Source organism: Fringilla coelebs, assembly GCF_963513975.1.
Source record: "Fringilla coelebs genome assembly, chromosome: 21".
Lineage (NCBI taxonomy): Eukaryota > Metazoa > Chordata > Aves > Passeriformes > Fringillidae > Fringilla > Fringilla coelebs.
Window position 1 is genome coordinate 7,854,889 of NC_140047.1, and position 19,576 is coordinate 7,874,464.

Sequence of the window (19,576 nt, forward strand, 5' to 3'; positions counted from 1 at the left end):
GCTGAGAAATGAAGGAGCTCAGCTATGCCCACGCAGCTGCAGATGCAAATCCCCAATCCACAGAGCAATGGAGATGTTTTGGGGATGGAGCACTGGATGGTCCCATCCCCACGGCCTGAGCATCAGGATGTCCTGCGGGGATCCCAAACACCGCAGCTCTGCTTCACACACGGATATTCTGGCATTCCCAGCAGCTTCCACAAGATGGACCTCGGAGCGAGAGGAGGTGCCGGGTAGGGGGACCCGTCCCATCCCATCTCATCCCATCCCACCCCGTCCCATCCCATCCCGTCCCGCCTGCTGCCATCCAGAGGAGGCTCAGAGTCCGGCCAGGAGAGCCGCGGCATGGCACGGCCTCCGGGGCTCTGCCTGCTGGCCCTGCTGGGGCTGGGGCTGGGGGCGGGGGGCTCGTCCCCCTGCTGGGACCCTCGGGGGCAGCCCCGCCGCTGCATGCCCGTCTTCGAGAACGCCGCCTTCGGCCGGGCCGTCCGGGCCAGCAACACGTGCGGGTCGCCCCCGGAGGATTATTGCCTGCACATGGGCGCCCAGCACGCCAGCGCCCTGTGCCACCGCTGCGACGCCACCGACCCCCGGCGCCACCACAACGCCTCCCTGCTCACCGACTTCCACAGCCAGGAGGAGAGCACCTGGTGGCAGAGCCAGTCCATGGCCTTTGGCATCCAGCACCCCAACTCCGTCAACATCACCCTGCACCTGGGTAAGCGCCAGCAGGAGCCCCGGCGGGGTCGGTGGAGGGAGATCAGGGTGCAGAGATGGGGATGGATGCTCCTGTACCCTGCAGCTCTTGCTGCCAGTGCTGGGTTAAGGACAGGACCCTCCCCAGGGCTTTTTAGGGGGTGTATGGAGGGTGCTGCGCTGTGCAAAGCACTGAAAGGACTCGGGGAGGGTCTGCCCTGTCCATCAGCCGAGCCCCGGGACGCCAGGAGCTGTGCCTGTCTGTGCTGCTTCCCAGCCGGCCATGCCCCGAGTGCCTGCTCCCCTCTCCACCCCAGGCTGCTTTTTTCCCCCTGATTTTGGAAGCCTGCGGAGCAGGAGGCAGATGGTTCCTACCCTGGGAAGGCCCTGCCCGGGGAGGGTGACTACCATGGGTGCCAAGCCCCTCCTGTTTCACCCCCGTGCGTTGCTCAGGGTGCCTGCTATGTCTCAGGGTGCCGAGCTCCAGACACACCGTGCAATCCCTGTAGGTTTCCCCAGCTGGCATCCGACCCTCTGTGTTTTAAATACCGCTCAAGCCGCCCACCTGGAGGGTGCTTAAACCCAAGGGGCATGCCTGGCATTTTAAAAAGGTTTTATAACATTTTCCTGCCATCTAAACTCTCCTGGCTGTTAGCCAGCGCTGTAAAATCTTCATTCTCTGCAGTCTCCTGCCATCTGCATGCCGAAGGCGGGTAGTGGAGGGGCTGCGGCTGGAGCTGCTGAGGGGACAGCTGAGTGAGGGGACAGCTGAGGGTCGGTGTGGCACTGAGCCGTGCTGGGGGGACCCAGCGCGGCCGGGGTGACGGTGGAGGGTCCGTGCCTGCCCCGGCAGTGAGAGGGGAGCTGCCCGGCTGAGTGGAGGTCGCTGCTTTCCCAGCCCCCTGCGAGCGGGCGGACATCTGCTCCTGTCCCCGGGCTGGGGCCGGGCTCCCCGCCGGGCACCAGGAGCGGTGCCGGAGGAGTCGGCCATCCTCATTCCCTGCTCCTGCCAGCCCTGCCAGAGGGCGTTTGCCGGCCTCTTGTCCACCCAGCGCAGGCTGTCAGATTGTCCCGAATCCCTTCGTGGGTGACCCGGGGCACAGACCACCCGAACGCAGCCTGTGTGGCTGAGCCTGCTGCCGCCGCCGGGCGACTTTGTGGCCACCAGTCCCAGCTCGGCACAGCGACATGTGCGGGCTCTGCAGGCCCCGGGGCTTCTTTCCCATTCTCTGTCCTTCTTCCAGCTCTTCCCTGGCTCCTCTGTGGTCTTTCTTGGACCCCACACTTGGGTTTCCAGTGGAGTCCAGTCCCTGTGAGTGCCCTGCTCTGTCTGTCTCTGTTAACACAGCCAAGGCTCAAGCATTTCACTGAGCTCATCTTCCAGCCTGTCTCTATAGCCCTTTGTGAGCTGGAGCATCCTCTGCCATTGTACCCTTCTTCCTACATGGCTCCTATATCTTGCCATGCTAAAAAATACCATCTTGGTGCTTGGCACATCACTGTCTGACCTTTCCCACAGTTGTCAGGCTCTATTCTTGTCCCAGTCACAGATGTTTTTAATGTTGCCTTAATACTTTCACTTGGGTTACACAGGAAAAGCCCAACTGCAGCCCCCTGGAACGCAGCCTGGGCTGAGTCCTTGCTTCTGAGCTCCACCAAGTAATTGGGAGTTTCATCCCATGCAGTGTGTGCCCTCAGCCTGCCTGTCTTGCTCAGTCACACCTCTTGTAAGTTCTCCAGCGTGGTTGCCTGGGGAGCTTATTAAATAAGACATGGGATGACTTGGACAAGACCTGTGTTTACCTGCATGTTGTTGATTGGCGTTAATTAGATTATGCTCCCTTAAATCTCCTCTCTCTGTGAGGTTCCAGCCATGCTGCTATGGTGCAGTGGGCTTGCAGCTGGTCGATCATCCCAAGTGTCCACAGCTCTTGTGTTTGCCCTGTCAGATGTCAGGAAGGAACTCAAAATATCTGTGGCTTGCAAAGGCAACAGACACCAGGGCTCCTCAGGAAGCAATCTGAATGCCAATGGCTCACTTTGGAGTGTCTAGATCAGGCACTATCTGTGTCTGTGACTCTGATTTTCCTGTAGGGCTAGAGATGACAGGTCACATAGGTGACGTGACTGTCCCACATGCTCCTTTCCTCCTCTCCAGAATTCTCTTCTTGGAGGCCCAGAGCGGTATAAGCTGCAGTTTGGGCTCAGGGGAAGGCAGGTGAACACTTTGTTCAGGTGACAGCACAGCTGGGAGAGCACCCAGGGGTTCTGGTGCTGCCTGTGCACCCTTCCCAGCATCACTGACCAGCAGCACATCTGGTTTTGGGACATGTCACACCTGAGCAGCAAAGAGGAGACAACCAGCCTGGTTAACCTGGTTTGTTTTCTAGATCTTTTTTTTTTTTTCTCCTTAGGAGAAATTGGCAGATTAAAAAGCCTGCCTGGGAAAAGCACATGAAAATTCTCAGACAGGCTTTTTAATCAGCCAAATTTCTCCTCACACGAAAATTCCTCAGAAAAGTGAATCTGCTCCACCCCAGCTGGAGGCACCAAAATGGGGCTCCCCCAGCGTGGCCATCCCCTCCCCTCACACGGGGCCACTTGGGGCAGGGGCGGTTTATTGACACAGCCCTGCCTTCCCTTCCTCTCCCAGAAGAAACTGCTCCGGGAGGTGACGGCCCCGACCTCGCTGTTTTGGTAGACAGCCCCCTCGGGACCGCCTGTCTGGGAACCGGCGCCTGCCAGGCATCCCCCCTGCTCGGGGTGCGGGACAGGGCCACCCCCGCTGTCACCAGCGCGGAGCGGTCCCAGAGGGAGGGGAGAGCACAAGGCAAGGGTGGGACAGCCCATCTGCAGCCCCTTCTTGGCTCTCGTCACCTCCGGGTGGGCTGCGAGTGGGTCTGTCCCCCTCTCCAGGCACTGGCGGGCGCTTCCTGCATCCCTGATGGGACGCAGCTGCTTTTCCCAGCGCTGGTAGCCGGCTGCCTCGGCTCCCCCGCAGCAAAGTCGCAGCACATACGCGACAGTATTCATATGGGCCCAATTAAAGGCTTGTTTTCCTAGTCCCGGAATAACCCCTCTAACATTCCCAACTCATTATCTTTTCAAATAAAGCCAAAAGCTTGCAGCTAATTGTTTTGTGCTGTCAGGAGTGGTGCTGCTATGGAGCAATTCGGGCTTTGAGCTGGTCCTTCATCTCTGGCAATTAAGCGGGTCTGATGTTCACTTTGGTGTTTTCTCTTTTCCTCTCTGCTAATCCTTTCAAGCTCTTTCAGAGCTCGCTGGACGCCCCAAGGATTGGTGGCCTCTCTTTGTCTTCATCCCAGCAAAGATGGAAACGATGCCAGGTCCTGGCATGCAGCTCCCTGGGAAGGGATTGGCCTTGACCCTTTCCAGCTCTCCATCCCTAAGGCACCACTGCCCTGGGGATGCTTTCAGCGCTGTAGGCCTAACTCTCCCCCACAGGGTAGAGCCTGGATTTGGAGCTGCTCTTTGCCCAGGCGACCCACCCAGTGCACCACACAAGGGATGTGCCTTGCACTGGGGCAAGAGCCAGCTTGGATCCAGAGAGGGTTTGGGCTGCACCAAGGAGGAGCAGCTGGGTGGGGGTGGTGATTTGTCCATCTTTAGCCGTGGTGGGTGCCGCAGGATGCTGTTGGGATAACCCAGGCTGTGGTGCCCATCGGGGGGCCGGCAGAGGGTCACAGCACGGCGGCTCTGTCCCCAGGCAAAGCCTATGAGATCACCTACGTGCGGCTGAAGTTCCACACCAGCCGCCCGGAGAGCTTTGCCATCTACAAGCGCAGCCGCGCCGAGGGGCCCTGGGTGCCCTTCCAGTTCTACAGCGCCTCCTGCCAGAAAACCTACGGCAAGCAGCCGCGGCAGTACCTGCGGCCGGGCGAGGACGAGCAGGTGGCCTTCTGCAGCGACGAGTTCAGTGACATCTCCCCGCTGAGTGGGGGCAACGTGGCCTTCTCCACCCTGGAGGGACGGCCCAGCGCCTACAATTTTGACGGAAGCCCCGCGCTGCAGGTGACACCGTGGTGGGAGGGGATGTGGTGCATGGAGCCTTGGGATCGAGGGTGTTACTGCACCCAGCTGGGGTAAAAGTGCTGGTGATGCGCTGCAGCCCGGCTTGGAAAGCTGCAGGATGTGGCCTGGTTGGGGTGGGAGCTGGTGGCCCAGACCTCTCCACCAAGGTGGCTTCCCCATGTCCCCTGCAGGAATGGGTGACAGTCACTGACCTGCTCATCTCCTTGAACCGGCTCAACACGTTTGGGGATGACATCTTCAAGGACCCCAAGGTGTTGCAGTCGTACTACTATGCTATATCTGACTTCTCCGTTGGTGGCAGGTGAGGAGCAGCCAGGCAGAAGTGTGGGGACCTTCTTGGGGCTGTGGGACTGGGGCAGCTGCTTTCCACCTCAGTCTTATCTGAATTGTGATTTTGGGGCAAACTGCTCAGATGGGGCTTCTTCCATGTGTAAACTGGAGCTGGAAGTGCAGAGATGGGTGATTAAACCTGGAGACCTCCCAGCTGTGCAGAAAGATTGTCTTTTCCCCACTAGCCCACTCCATGTGCCACCAGTTGTATTTCCTTTGTTCCCTCCCAGCCCAATGGCTTTTAATGACACTGGTACTCATGTTGCTCCTCCTGTGACCCTGCACCCTGGGCATTGCAAAAGCCATGAGGTTCTCGTGGAAAGATGACCTGAAGCTGCAGAGGCCACTGGAGGAGCTTGGAGTCAGCATGGCCACAGGCAGAGAAGGTGGAACAGCTGCCAGCAGGAAAGGGCAGCAGATGTGGGATAGAGATGCAGGTGGCACCCACTTGGTGCTGCCTGTGGGCTGTGCTGCACACGCCCATCCCCAGCTGGGAGAAGTGGAAAATTTCCCCATCCCTGAGAGCCGTGTCTGCCCTGGCAGCAGGGCTGGGACAGCTCCCAGCCAGCCGGCAGACCTGGAGCTGCTGTCCCACCTCTGGGATCAGCAGCTGGAGCTGGTTAGCACGGGCCACCCTCAGTGTGTGACCTCCCGACTGGCCAGGCTGGGACAGCCTTGGGGACATGACAGGCGGCCTCAAGGCCAGCACAGCCTGAGCTGCTCTCACCCCACAGCCAGCCCAGTAGCAGGGTCACACACTGCACAGCCTGGGCACTGTCCCGCTGCTGCTGCTGCTGCTGCCCACACTGTGCTCAGAGTGGCTGCCCTGTGCCGGGGTCTCACTGCAGGTGCAAATGCAACGGCCACGCCAGCGAGTGCTTGCCGGACGAGGCCGGGCAGCTGGTCTGTGTGTGCCAGCACCACACGGCTGGCACCGACTGCCAGCGCTGCCAGCCCTTCTACCAGGACCGGCCCTGGGCGCGCGGCACGGCCGAGGCTGCCAACGAGTGCCTCCGTGAGTATCCCCGAGGGGCTCCCCGGCCACAGAGGTGGCTGGCCCTGATGGCTGCCCTGCTGCTGCATCAGCTCATCTGGCATCTCCTGCCCTTCCTGCACCTGCTCCATTTTGGGAGGGAGGTAGGGAGGGAGGATTTGTACCCCGAGGCTCCCCTTCACAGCAGCACCCCGAGTATTTCCATTCCCTTTACCCCACGAGTGCAGCTCCGTGTGCTGTACTGCACCCACTTCTACTTCCAAGGGCAGAGGCGCCACCGAAAGCTCTCGCTGCTGAGCCAGGGGGTCCCATCTGGCCCATCCGACCCCACAGTAGGTTCCCGTAACCTCCAGTGCCCGCCAGGTGCCCACCCGTCCTCCCGCCTCTCCCCCAGCTTGTAACTGCAGCGGCCGCTCCGAGGAGTGTTTCTACGACCGGGAGCTGTTCCGGCGCAGCGGGCACGGGGGACACTGCCGCAACTGCCGCGACAACACGGCCGGGCCCCACTGCGAGAGCTGCAGGCAGAATTACTACCGCTGGGAGCCGCAGGGAGCCTGCCAGCCCTGCCACTGCCACCCCGCAGGTGCGTGCGGCTGTGCCCAGCCGGGCTGCAAAACTACTGATAAGGCAGCCAGAGTTTGCTGGGAGGGATGGTTTTGGTGGATTCTCTCTTGCTCGGGGTTTCCCCATCTTCCCCGTCCTGTGTCTCTCCCCGGCTGGGGTTGAGCCTCAGGGCTGGCCGGGGTCCCCACAGGTTCCCTGCAGCCCCAGTGCGACAACTCGGGGACCTGCGTCTGCAAAGCCAACGTGACGGGCTGGAAGTGTGAGCGCTGCAAGGACGGCTACCACAGCCTCAGCGAAGGTGGCTGCAGGTGAGGAGGAACCCGGCCCTGGGCAGGGGCAGCGGGGTGGGACCGGGGCTCACCTCCTGCCTTTATCTCACCCCATCCAGACCCTGCACTTGTGACCCCGCGGGCAGCGTGGGCACCTGCGACCCCAACACGGGGCACTGCACCTGCAAGGAGAGAGTGGAGGGGCACTTGTGCAACAGGTGAGCAGCGTGGCCTTGGCATGGGGACAGGAACACTGTCCCTTTCCAGTCTTGAAATTGGTGACAGGGCTGTGGGGCTGCATTCCTTTGGACCACTGGGACTGGGCTCACAGGAGCTGTCAGAGCTGGAATTGCACTTTCTGACAATGGAAATCCCTGGGTTTGTCCCTTTCCAGGCTGCCCCTCGAGGCCCTGGGTTCTTGGTTGTCCATCAAACCCAGCCCTCCCCACATTCCTGCTCTTCCCTGATGGAAAAGCTCCAGGCATGGATCTAAAACCCCTCAGAGCTGCTCACCACCACTCCAGAGCCCTGAATTGTGCCTCCTGCCTCCACCCCGCTCCTGTCTGACAGAACTCTTGCAGGATTCCCATTCCAATGACAAGAGCAGGGCTAAAACAAATAGCAGTGACGGGTTAACAGCATTTCAGAAAACAAACCCCCCTGGCACTGCAGGCACAATTGAGCAAGGAATCTGAGGAGAAGAATGCAAAGAAAATACAATATATGCAGATCAGAGCAGGGAGGGGACAGTGGGACACAAGGCAGGGGATCTCTCCGTGGCACAAGCTCTTTGCAGAGGGGCAGATGTCAGTGCTGGCAGCAAGGGGAAGAGTGGATTTGTTTGTGGAGAAGAAAAATAATCTTTTGATTTGGCTTGTGCATCAAAACTTGAAACTTCATCCCCAAAGACAAAAATCACTGGCGTTCCTTCTCACTGGTGCTGGCAGAAAAGCACAACAAAAGCAGGATGGTGGCAGTGCCACCAAACATGGCCACTCAGGGGACACTTTGTGGTGCTCGGAACTGCAGCATGAAACACAGCCCTGCTCCAGCCTGGGCACAAAAAAATCCCAAAAACCTGTGACCATGATGTCTGGCTTGGATAATTCCTGCCTCTCCAAATTTCCTGCTTGGGAAAATCAGGACTCCAGAAAGGGCTGCTTCCCCAGGTGGCCAGGCCATAATTGAACATGGAGCTAAGTGCAGAAACATTTCAAAGGCATTTTGAAAGGAGAGGAGGGAGGGGGAATGGATTCAACCAATATTGCCATCCCAAGCCTCAGGTGTTAACAATAGGATTACATTCTGAAAAAAGAGAGCCTGAACTCCAGGAACATTACAGCTGGGAAAGGCATCCCAAGGGGAGCGCAAAACTGCCAAGACAGTTGCTGCCTCCACGTGGCTGCCTCCACGGCTTTTTCCTTGGATCCAGCCCTAGCTCTAGGCTGCTTTTCCTGCCTAGGCTTAGGCTTAGGCTTATGCCTAGGGTTAGGGTTATGCCTAGGGTTAGCATCTCAGAAACCACAGAGCCCTGAGCTCCAGGCACAGCACAGCTGCAAAAGGCATCCCAAGGGGAGTTCAAAACTGTCAAGACATGGCTGCCTTCACAGCTTTTTCCTTGGATCCAGCCCTAGCCCTAGGTTTCCTCCCCGTGTCCAGGTGCCAGCCGGGCTGGTTTAACTTGCAGCCCCACAACCCCATCGGCTGCACTAGCTGCTTCTGTTACGGCCACTCCAGCGCCTGCAGGATGGCAGATGGCTACGAGGAGACCCACATCCTCTCCGACTTCAGCCAAGGTAACGACCCCCCCAGCCCCAGGTAAAACAGAGGGCACTGCTCTGCCAATTTCAGCCAAAAATGTTGGGGAAGGATGTGGCTGAATGTCCCTCTGTGGGGCTGAGCATCTCCCTTTGGAGCTAACTGGTGGTAATGGGTGGAGAGGGTTTTCTCTGGCTTGCCCCTGTTTTACTGTTAAACCTCTGCTTCTGCCCCTAGCTCCACGGGGACAGGGTGTCCGTGACTCCCTGTGGCACTCCTCCATGCCAGCCTCTCCTGGGGCTGTGCATGGCTCAGGGAGGGCTGTAGGGACAGTCATGGACACTGCACCACACCAGGGACTGCAGGGGCACTAAAGATCAGCTCAGAAAAAAAAAAATTATAGGATGGAGCCTGCTGTGAACTTTCCCAATTATTCCCTTCTCTCTCCGTGCTCGGCTGGGATGTGACAGCGCGGTTGGACGGGCGGGAGGTGGTGCATTTGCCTGGCTGCTGGCAGGGCTGGATGCAAGCGGGATGCTGGGGAAACCCTGCCATCTGCCGCGCACGCCGGCGTGTGCAGCCCCGCTGCGGGGACACCGCGGGGACGGGCACCCACGGCAGGCACCCCGCTCCGCCGCGCCTGTTCCCAGATGGATGCGAATGCGCCAGGCACGGGTGGATCTTAATTGCCTTTAAACCGCGCCGCCAATTGCTGTGCTGCTGGAATGTCTTCCATGGCCTTGAAACTGAGCCAGGCTTTAAACTGAGTCTCTTTTTCCACCCTTCACGCAGCCAATTTGGGGCTGCTCCTTTGGGGACTGGTTTGGCAGTTTCCGAGCTGAGATGCAACACGGCACCCTCCTAAATCGCCGCTCCCCAAAACATTGCCCAGTCCACAGTGGAGGGGGATCAGATGGAATTTTCTTACACTGGGTGAAAGTATAAATTGGGCATGATTTGATAGCAGAGCACAGCCCACTTGAGAGATTTCCAAGTGTTTGTCCTGCAGGGCTGGAAGAAATAACTAACCCTGCGGAGTGGGGGGGAGTTTAACTGGTTTCTTAAGGAAACCAACTTAATGCAACTATGCCCCATCTCTTCTGGGCTTCTCCAACATTTCTCCTCAGGCTTCCTGTACTCACCAGCCCACAGTAATGTTAGAATGACAGCACAGGCAGGGGGCAAAAGTTTAAAGATAATAATTTCCTCCAAATTTGAGAAAATAAATAGATGAGGGGTGGTTAAGGCCACCCTCCAGTTCATGAGAGCACAGAGCCCAAGTGGAGCAGGGTGTTTCAAAGTGTTAGCCCCTTCCAAGACTCGAGAGAGTGTTGGGAGGAGGGACAGAGCCCCTGAAAGCAGCACCCTCGCCGCTCCTTTAGCTGTGCCCTGCCACTGTATCTGTCACACAGGGCTGGAGGGCTGGGCTGCTACAGCTCCAGGCACCACAGAGCTGCCTCTGCACTGGGCTGGCCAGGAGATCGTCACCGAGTGGGACGGAGAGGAGCCAGTGGATTTTCTTGCACCAGGTATTGTGTGTGCTGGGTCCCTGGGGGCTGCTCTGCCATGAGGACCCCCTGGTACTCCGAGGCACTGGGCTCCATTCCAGAGCTCAGCATGTTTCTGTAGCAGAAGACAGTGAGGGGTATTGGAACAGTGGACCAGGACCCCGGGAGGGCAGGCTGGAGCTGGCACCACCCCAGGAGGGTGACTGTGGCTCCTGATGGTGGGGGTGTCCTGATGGTGGGGGCAGTCCTGGCAGAGCTGGTGTCTCCACGTCCCACAGACTTTGCTCCTCTCTCCCCTCACAGAGAAGTTTCTGCAGAACCAGCGCCTCAGTTATGGGCAGCTCCTGTCCCTGCTGCTGGGAGTGGAGAATGGGACAAGAACAGAACCAGGGGTGCCTCTGCTCCAGGTCCAGCTGCTGCTGGAGGGTGAGGGGATGCAGATCACCATGTCCAGCAGCAAGAGCCAGCTCCAGCATGGAAAGCAGGCTGTCGCCTTCAGGTACATCACAGAGTTTTAGGGAGCCTCACTGGGGTTTAGGGCTCAGTGCCTGATTTGTCTGGGCTGCCCTTTACTGCTCTCTGCCCCGCTTGGGGATTCAACTGTTCTGTGCCCGGGTGCCAGCCAGGAGCTGAGCTGTCCTGCAGCACCCAGCTCATGCTGGCCCTGTCCTGCCTCCCCCACTCCCTCTCCAACAGGCTGCATGAGGCAGAGGAGGGTGTGGAGCCTTTGCTGTCGGCCTTCAGCTTCCAGCGCCTGCTCTCCAACCTGAGCTCCCTCCGCCTCCGTGTGAGCCACGGCCCCGGGAGAGGTGGGTGGTGCTCCACAGAGCATCCCCGTGGGGACCAGGCTGGGCTGGGACTGGAGACATCTCCACAGAACATCCCTGTGGGGACCAGGCTGGGCTGGGACTGGAGACATCTCCACAGAGCATCCCCGTGGGGACCAGGCTGGGTGGGACTGGAGACACCGAAGCATCACCAGGCTCTCGAGGATGAGAGGGATTGTAGGGGGTGTTTTGGCAGGGGCTGCCTCCTCTCTGTGAACACCCCTGGGCTCTCAAGGAGGTGTTTTGGGGTCTCCTGTGCCTGTCTGGAGCATTTCAGAGCAGAGCAGGAGGTGCAGCATTCCATTCCCACACTGCTCTCCCCTCTCACAGGCAGGCTGTCGCTGAGGGAGGTCCAGCTCACATCTGCTCGCCCCGGGCCGGGCCCCCGGGCGGGCTGGGTGGAGGAGTGCACGTGTCCCATGGGATACACCGGGCAGTTCTGCCAGTCCTGTGCACCTGGATTCAGGAGGGAGATCCCATTTGGTGGCCCCTTCGTCAGCTGTGTGCCCTGCACCTGCAACCAGCACGGGGACTGCCACCCCCTCACAGGTGTGCACCCCCCGGCCCCGCCACTCACCTGCTGCTCCGTGCGTGGGTGACAAATCCGTGCCTTTGCTTGTTCTGAGGGAAGCTGAGAACCACTGGTGAGGTTGTGGTTCCCCAAATTTGCAAGTTGAATTGCTTGGGTGGTTCTAGGGACAGGGTTCATAACTGCAAAGATAGAGATTATTAATGAAGTGCAATAATGGTGGTAATTTATAATAGGAGGAGCATTTTTTCATGATACTTTATGACCTCTAAGGAGGAGAAGGGAAGGGTGCTGGTAGTCAGAGGAGTCGGGGAGCAGCGACCAGGGCAGCAGAGAGAGTCTAGCTAGGCTGGGTCTCACAGGCAGCTTCACCTCCTGATGAGAGGAGCAGGACTGGGGGCAGCTCTAGAATCTGCAAACTGAGGGTTAACCTGAGCAGAGAAACAAAGGAAAAAGCAGGAAAACAGAGAGGGAAGACACCAGTGGAGCCAGCCCTTGTGCTGCCAGCCCAACCCCTTGGTGGCTGGTTCTCCTCCGTGGGGAGTAATAATGATGTACAGCAGGGATGGAGAGGGCTGGAGGAGGCAGAGTGCTCGGCAAATGCCCCTGCCCTGCCCACTTAACCACGGCGGCAGCTCTGCAAACCCACCCTCATCCCGCAGAGTGTGGCTGGCGCCGCCGACTGCACAATCCCCAGGGATGGGGCCAGACTTTTGATGTTCCGGCCTGGGCGCTGCCAGCCTGCTCACTTCCTTTAGTTTATTTTTCCACTTCTTCCTGCCACCCGCTTTTTCTTTATTTTCCATCGTCTGACTCTGCCTGGATGTGGGAAAAATGGAATAACACCCCCTCCTGCGCAGCCTTCCTGGTATGACCCGACCCCACAAAACACGGAGGAAAATCCTCCCCCTGACTCCTCTCTCTCCAGTGAAGCACAGCATCTGCCTGGAGGTGGGGGGTTCCTCGAGCACTCTTCCTCCTCTTCCTCCCTCTCCTCCTCACAGCCGATTTCGGAAGGCTGACTCACCGGCTCGGCTCGCTCGGGAGGAGATGCTCCCCGGTGGGTGCCGGGCCGGCTGCTTGTGTTTTCCAAGCCGGGCTGGAAAGGACGCGCCTCGACACTCAGAAATGTGTTGTGGATTACGGCAGGCGCCGGCAGCCTCCGCACACACTGATGGTGCTGTCTGTGCCAGCATCCCTGCATCGCTGCGGCCTCCGTGTCCTCTCCAAAACCTTCTCCCTCGACCAAAGACAGGGAAAGAAGGGAAAAAGTCCCGAGTACTGGTTGGAGATGTGCAACCCCTCGCTTGGAGCTGCACATCCCTCTCGCCGCGCCCAGCGCTGGGCTCTCTATCCCTCCCGCAGTCCCTGCTGTTATTCGGGGTTGGGTTTTCGCGGCCCCTCAGCTCCCTTTTCCTCCCCGCAGGGCACTGCCAGTGCTCACACAATACAGAGGGTCCCTCCTGCGAGCGCTGCAGCCCCGGCTTTTACGGCAACCCCTTCGCGGGGCGCTCTGATGACTGCAAACCCTGCCCCTGCCCCGGCCGCTCGCCCTGCACCGAGGTGCCCAGCAGTGGGGAGGTGGTCTGCACCCAGTGCCCCCCGGGGCAGAGAGGTGAGGCTGGGGATGGGTGGGCACAGGGGCTGTGGGCAGCGTGGGTGCGGCTGGATCCTCCCCACCTTTCCACCTTCCCCAGGTAAACGCTGTGAGCTCTGTGATGACGGGTTTTTCGGGGACCCCCTGGGGCAGAGAGGTCCCGTGCATCCCTGTGAGCCCTGCCAGTGCCACGGGAACGTGGATCTCAATGCCGTGGGGAACTGCGACCCCGTGTCCGGCCGATGCCTGCGCTGCCTCTACAACACAATGGGCGACCACTGCGAGCGGTGCCGGCCGGGCTTCTACGGGGATGCGCTGGCTCCCAGCCCTGCTGGGAAGTGTGCACGTAAGTACAGCCCCCGGGCACAGCTCACTCGCAGCCAAAATCCTCCCAGCAGTGAAGGCAGAGGGTGGAAGGGGATGCCCAGCAGGTTTAGGGGCTGACGGATGGTCCAGGTTCCCCCCGGTGCTCCCCTTTGCCCTCTTGCTCCACTGCTGCCCTTCCCCAGAGATCCTCTGGCTTGCAGGGGCTCATTGGAGCCCTGGCTGATGAGGGAACGTGCCTCTCCACGTCGTCAGGAGCTCAGCCCCAGTGCATACCATTCCTGCAGTCCAATCCACCAGCCCCATGCTGGGATCTAAGGGTTATTTTGTCTCCCATAGCTTGTGATTGCAACCCCAGTGGCTCAGACCCGAGGCTGGAGGGCTGTGATCCTGGCACGGGCCAGTGCCACTGCCTCCCACACGTGACAGGCAGAGCCTGTGGGCAGTGCCAGCCCGGCTACTATGGCCTGGAGCCCACCGTGGGGTGCAAGAGGTACGTGGGGCATGCCATGGGGCTGCCAGAGGACAGCAGTGACTCCACGTTCCCAGTTCTGCTCTCTGCATTCATTGCCTGCTGATGACCCTCCACTTCTCATGCCAGCTGTGAGTGCCACCCAACAGGGTCACGGGAGAGTGGGTGCCACGTGCTGACAGGGCAGTGCTCCTGCCAACCTGGTGTCACAGGGAAGAAATGTGATCGATGCCAGCACGGCTTCTTCGGCTTCTCTGCCAGGGGCTGCCGAGGTAACGGGAATGGGCACTGCATCTTTGTCCCTAAAGCAGGGCTGGCAGCCACAGGGTGATGCCTTTCTGCCACCACTGCAGCCTGCAACTGCTCCCCGCTGGGCTCCATCACCCCGCAGTGCCACGAGAACAGCACCTGCCTGTGCCACCCTGGCTTCGTGGGCTACAAGTGTGACCGCTGCCAGGCCAACTTCTTCCTTGAGCCCCTGAGCTCCCGCTGCCAGCAGTGTCCTGCCTGCTACGGGCTGGTGAAGGACGAGGTAGAGCCCGTGCACTGCTGAGGCAGGCACAGCCCCCCAGCCCTGCAGCGCCTCACTGTCCCCCATTGTCACCCTGTCCTGCCCGCAGGCTGAGCGCCTGAAGGCCAGGCTGCAGGAGATGGAGGAGTGGCTGCAGAAGCCAGGCTGTGACAGCCACCCGGGCCAGTCTGCCATGCTGGGAGATGCACCCCGTGGAGATGGGCTGCCCAGCCCACACCTCCTGAGAGGTACAGGGGACTCTCCCTCCTCCCACCCATTTCACCCTCTGCTCCCTCAGGGTGCTGTGACATGCTGGGAGGGTGCAAGGAGGTCCCAGGTGGGCGCTGGCCTCAGTGTGGTGTGACCTGGGGAGAAGGCAGTGGAGGGGACATGCCTTTTTGGGAGGACAGAGCACTGTAGGGACGCTCACACACTGAGGTCTTGCAGCAGGCAGTGATGGGCATTATTGGGGGCTGAGCACCAACACATGGGTACCCTTTGGGTGCTGAATTCCTGGGTCCCTCCTGAGCACCCAGAGGGACTGTATTCCCCTTTCTTTAGTAGGTGTTAGGGGCTGGGGCATGGGGCAGCTCCACAGGGCAGCAGTGAGCCCTGAGCAACCCCAATGGGCAACGAGATGCTTGTGCTGCCCACAGGTGCCTGGGCCACCCTCTTGGTACAGGTGGGGCAGCTGGCAGGGGCACTGAACACCGCACAAGGCCATCTCACCAATGCCAGCCGGGCCACCAGATGTTCCCATCACGGACCCCCCAAGACCTGCACCCTGCTCTCAGAGATTGGGGCCGTGCTGCAGTCGGCTCAGCAGGAGATCCTGCATGCTGCAGACACCCTGGCTACCACGGTGGGGGCTCTCAGTGGCCCTGGGCTCCTGGGGTGGGGGGTGGTGACAATCCTGGGGGCACTGGGATGTGCCTCCCAGGACTGTTGGGGTGGGATGTGATCAGCAGAGTGGGTGAGTGGGAAAGCCTGTGGTCCAGGTGGGTATAGCCCTCAATGCAGCTGAGTCAAGAGGAGATATTTTCCTTGCTCCAGCCCTTTGGGAGGTTCTTGGTGGTGCTGGGCTTGCAGAGTGCATGGGTCCCTGCTCCCTGCCAGGCTCTTAGTGCTGCTGTTTGCATTCCAAGGAAATCCCCCAGGAAATCCCACTGCAGCCCACAAACTGGAGCCACTGGGCACTGGAGGCTCAGGCTCTGTCCAAGAGGTAAGATTTGAACAGGCAGAGGAAGCTGTCAGTCCAGCTGGGGGTGCAGGGGGCCCATTCCCTTGCCAGGAGGCCAATGCTGATTCCCTCTGTCTGGGTGTCCTTGTCCCTGCAGCCACAAGGACTCCATGGCACAGGTGGAGGCTGTGGTCAGGAGAGCACTGCATGCCTCCAACGCCAGCTCCAAGCTCCTGAGGAACCTGCTAGAGAGGAACACCACACAGGACGTGCAGCATGAGCTGGAGGCTGGGTGAGGGGCTGACAGGGCACCAGAGCCCCTTTCCTCTGGCCAGGTCCCTGTTACAGGGTTCAGTCACAGGGATTTGGCACCTGCCCAACAGGCACGTGCTGAGCACCTTCAAACTCATTGCACCACAATGCTGTAAAGCAGAGGGGCAGGGTGCTGTGTGCTGGAGGGTTTCAGGAAAGCCCCCAGAATTTCCTGCTACATCCATGTCCAGGGCCAAGTTGTCCTCTCCATCCTTCAAGGGACCAGAGGGCCCTGGCTGACTGCAGTGTCCTGTCCGTGTAGGTATGAGGAAATCCAGCGGGCACAGGAGGAGCTGGGTGCTGGCATGGCAGAGGTGGCAGTGGAGGCCAGGAGAGCTTTGACAGGCGTGGAACAGGCACATGCTGACCTGGCTGAGAGACTTTTGCAGGTGGCTGCTCTGGAGCAGGTGAGCAGCACCCAAGCTACAGCTCCTGCTGGCATCCCGACCTCCTGCTTTACCTGTGCCACCTCCCGAGCTGGGAGATGATCTCACGGAGCCTTTGGCACTCCTGATCCTGCAGCAGGTGCTGCCAGTGCAGGCTGGAGACCTGGCACAGGAGCTGGCAGTGCTGGAGCAGGCAGCAGCAGCCCAGGAGCCATTGGCTCAGCAGGCTGTGGAGGCATCCCACGCACTGGCAGCTGGATTGCACCTGGAGCTGCAAAGGACTCATGGCTTCAAGCAGGTAATTGCTGCTCACAGGAATGGGGAGCCCCATCGCTGCTGCTCCAGCAATTGGAGGGACCCTGCCTGCAGCCAGGGAGCTGGGAGAGGATGTTTTGGGAGACATCTTCCCTTGGGTTCCCAGACATCCCTAGGAGCTTGCCTGACAAACAGGAGCAGGCTGAATCCCACATTTCCCAGCTGCCCAGCCTCATTCCTCCTCTCTTCTCCTCTCCAGCTGCAGGACCAGGCTGGCTCTGCCCATGACATGGCCACCATGGCTGTCTCCCGAGGAAAAGCTGTGCTCTCCGATGCTGAGTCCCTCCTGGCCAGCTTGGAAGGTAAAAGGCACCAGTCAGAGCATCTCCAGCCACAGCTTGGCTCTCACCAGGTGACAAGGGGAGAAGTGGACAGTTTGGTGACGCCCAGGTTGCTCTCACAGGCATGAAGAAGGTGCTGGGGCATCGGAAGAGTCAGGCTGCCCTGAGGAGGAGGATGGCCACTGTGCGGGACAGAGTGGTGGTGGATGCTCAGAGGAAGATTAAACAGGCAGAGAAGACACTGGGAAACTCCCTGTCCATCTCCACTGCAGCCCAGAGGACAGCTGGGGAGGCTGAGCAGCTTTCTGAGGAGAGCGCTAAGGTCTGAGCTGAGGGATTGGGGTGGAGCTGCTGGGCATGGCCAGGCTGGCAGCCATCACCTAGAGAGCCCAGGCTGCTGCAGGCAGGGCTGTGTGTCCCCAGGTGACTGTTCCCATCTCTGTCCCTTTGCAGAGGGCACGGGCTGTGCTGCAGGAGAGCAAACAGGCCCTCAAACACGCCAGCCAGCTCGCCATGCGTGCCAATGAGACCCAGTGGGAGCTCTCCCGGCAGGAGCACATGGCTGAGAAGCTCAGGGGAGACCTGGAGGAGGCACAGCAGGTCAGCTGGGTTCCCTTGGGCAGGTTGTATCCTCCAGAGCATGGAAGCAGCTTTGCCCACAGCCCAAAGCATAGGGAACAATCTGGTTTGGGAGCTCCACTGTAGTGAGAACACCTTGGGGATGTTCCTGGGATCTCATCTACCATCCAGCCAAGTGTCAGTGGTGTCCCTGATCTGGGTGTCTGTCTCTCTTGGAAGGTGGGGTCAGAGGTGAGTGAGATGGCAAAAAGTCTCCAGGAAGCCCGGGGCTCACTCATGTCGGACATCGAGACCTTGAACAACCTGCTGAACAGCCTTGGTGAGACCTGGGGGGAAATGGGGTGCAGGTTCCAGGGAGAGGGCTGAGGTCCTGGGGGCCAGGGCTCTCCTGCTCACTGGTACTCCTGCTTGATGGCCATCCAGGCTGAGCTGGGTGCTCTTTGGCTGAGATCATCCATGATCTCAGCAAAGCTTCTTTAAGGCTCGTGTCTTGAGGAAAACCCTCATGAAGAATGAATTGGGGCTTGCTGAATGCGTGTGCTCATGTCTGCTCTGGGTACACTGATCTCCCTTGGGATCCTCAGGGGGACCAAGGCTGGCAAAGTCCCCTTGGAATTGAGGGCTGTGCTAGACTGGGTTTGCTCCTTGTTGCTGGTTGGTCATGCTCCAGCTCCTCCTGTTTTTATCACATGGGTTTATTTCTGAGCATTCCAGGACTCTTGCATCCAAGAAATTTTGCAAAAGGCTGGAAAGCATGACCCATTTGTAAGAATGAGAAGTGCTCGGGCCCTGCCTGGAGCCACAATTCTGTTTGCTTGTCTGTGATCAGTGAGAAGCTGCAAAGCCTCCATGCCCTGCTGCACCCACTCCCTACAGCTTGCCTGGTGCCATGGAGTACATCCAGAACATCTCCTGTCCCCCTCTCTGCTCTCATCTATGTCCTCTCCCTCCTTGCCCAGGTAACCTGGAGCAGGACACAGAGGTGGACGCAGTGCTGAGCGCGGGGAGGCTGCAGCTGGAGCAGCTGTGGCTGCGCCTGGCCACGCCAGGTCCCCTGGCCAGCCAGCTCAGCCAGCTGCAGCAGGAGGCAGCACGGCAGCAGGAGAAGATCCAAGTGTTTGAGAGCGACTTGGCTGAGATCCGGGCCGACAAGCAGAACTTGGAGGACATTTTGCGGAGCCTCCCTGAGAGCTGCTCAAAGTGACAGGCCGCTGGCTGCTGCCACATGTCCTCTGTGCCCACCCTGCACAGGGAATGGCAGAGGGAAGGACACTCTGCATTCACCAGCACCCATCCCTCCCACTGCACTGCCTTCTGTACGGTATCACACCCCAGGTCCTTCTCCACACCCATTCAGGCTCTGCATCTCAAGCACTCTGCAGCATGACTCCAGCCACCACATCTGTCCTTGGGATGGGGGGACACCCATCCACCAGGGCCACTGATGTTCTGCGCAGGATATGGAGCCATTCCAGGGTTGGTCTCCCACCGCAGAGTGAACAAAGAATCCTCACAGATCTCCTCCATCCTTCCTTTCCCATCACAGCACCGTGCACTGGGCAAGGACAGCTTACCAAGTATGCAATGTACCCCAAGCTGCACTCCCTCCTGCCCAGGAGAGGAGAGAGGCTCTCACATGTGCTGAAAGCTGGTTCTGCTCCACAGCACCTTGCAGTGTCATGCTCATGGGCAGTGGTCACAGAGGTGCAGAAAGGAATCCTGGTGAAGCCAGGCAGAGAGCTGCTCGCCAGAGGGCACACAGCTTGCCTGCTTCCCAAGGGAAGGGAGTTCACAGCAGGGAGGGCTAAATTAGTGGGCAGAAACAAAGCAATGATGGATCCTCACCCAGCTCCTGGAAGGCAGGTGGGACATCCTCAGCCTGCTTCAGTATGAGAGGAGCTCAGATCTTGCTGTACCCTTGCTCTAGGGTAAGACAAGGCCACAGCCAGCTCTGCTTGGCTCACTGAATGTCACCAGGCATGGCTACCAACCAGCCAACTGCCACCAGTCCCAGGGACTGTGCGGCAGAGATGCAGTCAAGGGAGATGTCAGAGCAGCAGCACCCACAGCCCCATGAGCCCCACTGGAGAG

General features: G+C 59.5%; 1 protein-coding gene across 1 annotated transcript; it reads left to right on the top strand.

Moving 5' to 3' along the window:
- Positions 1–309: 309 nt before the first annotated feature.
- Positions 310–18,689, top strand: LAMC3 (laminin subunit gamma 3; the record flags this gene model as incomplete). Its single annotated transcript, XM_084219788.1, has 28 exons — positions 310–718; positions 4,424–4,728; positions 4,920–5,050; positions 5,928–6,094; positions 6,468–6,656; positions 6,828–6,945; positions 7,026–7,124; positions 8,566–8,702; positions 10,077–10,193; positions 10,476–10,671; positions 10,869–10,985; positions 11,334–11,548; positions 12,955–13,143; positions 13,226–13,471; positions 13,789–13,942; positions 14,051–14,193; positions 14,275–14,453; positions 14,542–14,680; positions 15,089–15,294; positions 15,578–15,654; positions 15,770–15,904; positions 16,187–16,331; positions 16,447–16,608; positions 16,825–16,927; positions 17,029–17,228; positions 17,360–17,506; positions 17,705–17,804; positions 18,445–18,689. Exons 1-28 carry the CDS (start codon positions 346–348, stop codon positions 18,687–18,689), a joined length of 4,734 nt encoding a protein of 1,577 aa, XP_084075914.1. The 5' UTR covers positions 310–345.
- Between the last annotated feature and the right edge of the window lie 887 nt (positions 18,690–19,576).